We start from the raw sequence: 2,885 nt of genomic DNA, 5'->3' as shown, positions 1-2,885 counted from the left end.
TAATTACAACTCTGATATTCAGAGAAAAACTTGCACTGTATTAAAAGTTGGAGATTAAAAAAAATAGGCTACTCCATATAGTGTCTACGAGCATAGAAATGGCCATTTGTGAGTGAATTTGTAACTCTGGCATTCAGAAAACAGCCTGGCACCAGACCAGAGACTTGTTTGGCAGTGTCAAAATTCACATTTCCAGAGATAGACATATTTGAGTGTTTAGCATCTAAGCTAACTTAGCTCGCTAGTGAATAGGTGTCTCAACACAGTCTCTATGTCTGCAAACAGCCAGACAGTGTATTAGCTAAATATGGCACCAGGTGATAAATGACACTTGTTTCATTGTACTTCAGTCATTTTGTTCACCTATTGTATTTTTTTAAAACACTCTGCACCAGTGGAAACATGTTTTTTTTTCTCAATGCAAAGCAATTTAGGTGTAAGAAAACATGTATCAGGTTGCATTGTGGGACGGGTCAGTGCAAAGAATGATGGTACATTATAACAGTGTAGAGGCTTTGGATCCTTTGTCCAACTTTGCGTGGTACCAAGTACTACATATTTAGTTTCTGTGGCTGAAAAAAAAGTACAGTAAAACATTTAAACACAATTTTGGATTGAATATACCTTTGTGCTTTTGTAGGCAAAACCTACCAGTTTCCAAAACAACTTGCATGCTCAAAACATGAAAATGATACAGCCTCTACAACAATATGACAAAAAACTAAAAGAAACAAGACGACACGCTGACACTGACTCTGGAGAAGTGTGCCAAGTGTCACATAATATCTCAATGAGAGATGTATCTCACAGCAAGTTTGCTCTGACTTGCAAAAGCTCGGATAATATATTAACCATGGACTGATTATATTTTGCTCAAGATAATGGCTCTTTAGACAACCAAGAGAAGCACACAAAACTAAACAACTGTAAGTGAATGATATTTAGGCCTAAAAGACGTTAACATTAATCCTTAATAAAGACAATAGGAATGTACTTACTCATGTTCAATTTTGGATGGCACAGGATCCAGGTCAGGATACTCATAGTCCTGTAAAGCATCTTTATCCATTGCACTTTTTTGTTTTCAAACTCAAAGTACTTTCACACACACTCTATCAGCACACAGCTCCAATCCCTTTGACTCAAGAAAAACAAAAGTCTCCCAAGCTGTCAGTCGGACTCTACAGGAGAAGTGTTCTTGTTTCCTTGTGTTAGGTTTGATCTCACTCACACTGTTACCCTCCCTCACAGTCTGTATTCAGGTGCCTTGGTCCCACTGTGGAGCTGAGAGCTATGTGACAGGTCCTGGCTGCAGCGTGCTGCCTCCACCCCACAAAGGCCCTATTTCAGCTGCGGGTTACCACCACAAGGGGAGCCTGGGGAAGAGAGGAGGAGGGGAGGCAGTGTGTGAAAGGAGGGGAAAATGTGAAGATCTGGGCAGCCAATCTGGAAGGTCACCTGTGGCTTACTGGGATTACATCTACTTTTGGAGTTGTGTTATTGGACGTCTGACTGGTGGTTGAAGGAGGGCAGAGATATACAACTCCACTGAGAACTGTGTGTGGGAGCAATGAGTCTTTCTTATCAGCACAGAGTTCCACACTGATAACAGGAAAACTCTCATTTTGCTTCCTTCTGTCATAGTTGAGTTATTTGTGAAAAGTTATCAAATCTAAACCAGTATCACCAGTACTACAACATGGAACCAAATAAAGCAAAATGAAAGAATTTATTAAGTTTTCAGAACAGCACTTCATACTCCTGCACCTGCAGCTTGATAAAGATCAAGGACAGCTCAGCAGAGAAATTAAGATACAGACTTCCAAGGACATATTCATGTGGAAATTGTTTTCTAAATCAGACACCTGCATCTTTAGTCTCCTACACTGGTATCAAGTTATTTTAACATGTTGTTTGAAAGAAATTCTTGGAAAAATGGGATTTATAGGAAATGAGGTAACAGGTAGTTTCCAAACAGTAATGAAATACATCCTGTAAACAATGATTAAGATCATACCGATATAATGAGAAAGAGGGAAACAGAGTACATGATATATGAGAATGAAATGGATTCAACAATAGGCGCAGTCACACCACCCAAAGGGCAGGAATGTGATCTGAGATTTTCTACAGTTTTCTTTCATGTCAGGTTTGTCAGATCATGAAACAATATCCAACAATAAACTCATACTCGTCTCCAGTGTATGGATTTGTAGTGGACTCTTGGACTTATGTAACGGAAAGCTGACTTCAGAATATCAGAAATTTGTTTTATAGGATAGATGTAACTTCTCACTGCACATTTTTCACAGCTGTTTAACAAAAAACAAAAATAAACACATTTAGTTACAGACCACTGACTGTCAGGTTTGCCCGGCTGCACCTGCCTCTCTCACTTGTCTCCCTCTATTTTAGCTCCCTTTCCCCTGATTTCTTTATCTGACACACCTGCTTCACGTCCCCTGAATCACCACCAGCTGCACCTGATTAGTTTCTTCCTATTTATGCCGTGCTCATCGTCTACTTCCCTGCCAGTTCTTTCTATACTCTAGCCCGTTTCTATGCCGACCTATTATTTGTCTTCTATATATATTTGCTCACGCTCTTCATCCCAACTCCGTTCCTGCCTTGTGCCCCATGTCTTGTCTTCCCAGCCGCTATCGCTCCTTCGGACCACGGACCTCCACAACTCCACATCACTCCACCACGCAGGTCGATGCACAGTCTTCCATTAACTGTTACTCTGACTTTGTCCCCTCAGCAACCAACCACCACGACCAGTCCAGGAGTGAATCCTAGCATCCGCAGCCCGGCCTCCTCCTTATCATCACATCACTGACTGTATGTTTTCCAAGACTGCCGCTCGACACCCGGTTCTGCTCCAT

The 2,885-nt window shown here is 41.2% G+C and overlaps 1 protein-coding gene across 1 annotated transcript in view; it reads right to left on the bottom strand.

Moving 5' to 3' along the window:
* stra6 (signaling receptor and transporter of retinol STRA6) overlaps positions 1 to 1,767 on the bottom strand; it is a 12,887-nt gene extending 11,120 nt beyond the window's left edge. Inside the window, exon 1 of the mRNA XM_020619377.1 lies at positions 999 to 1,767. Within this exon, the coding sequence (XP_020475033.1) occupies positions 999 to 1,069 (71 nt within the window). The 5' untranslated portion in view covers positions 1,070 to 1,767. The remainder of the gene's footprint in view (positions 1 to 998) is intronic.
* Positions 1,768 to 2,885: the final 1,118 nt, after the last annotated feature.

Source organism: Monopterus albus, unplaced genomic scaffold (assembly GCF_001952655.1).
Source record: "Monopterus albus unplaced genomic scaffold, M_albus_1.0 scaffold218.1, whole genome shotgun sequence".
NCBI lineage: Eukaryota > Metazoa > Chordata > Actinopteri > Synbranchiformes > Synbranchidae > Monopterus > Monopterus albus.
This window is presented reverse-complemented; position numbering and strand designations above follow the sequence as displayed.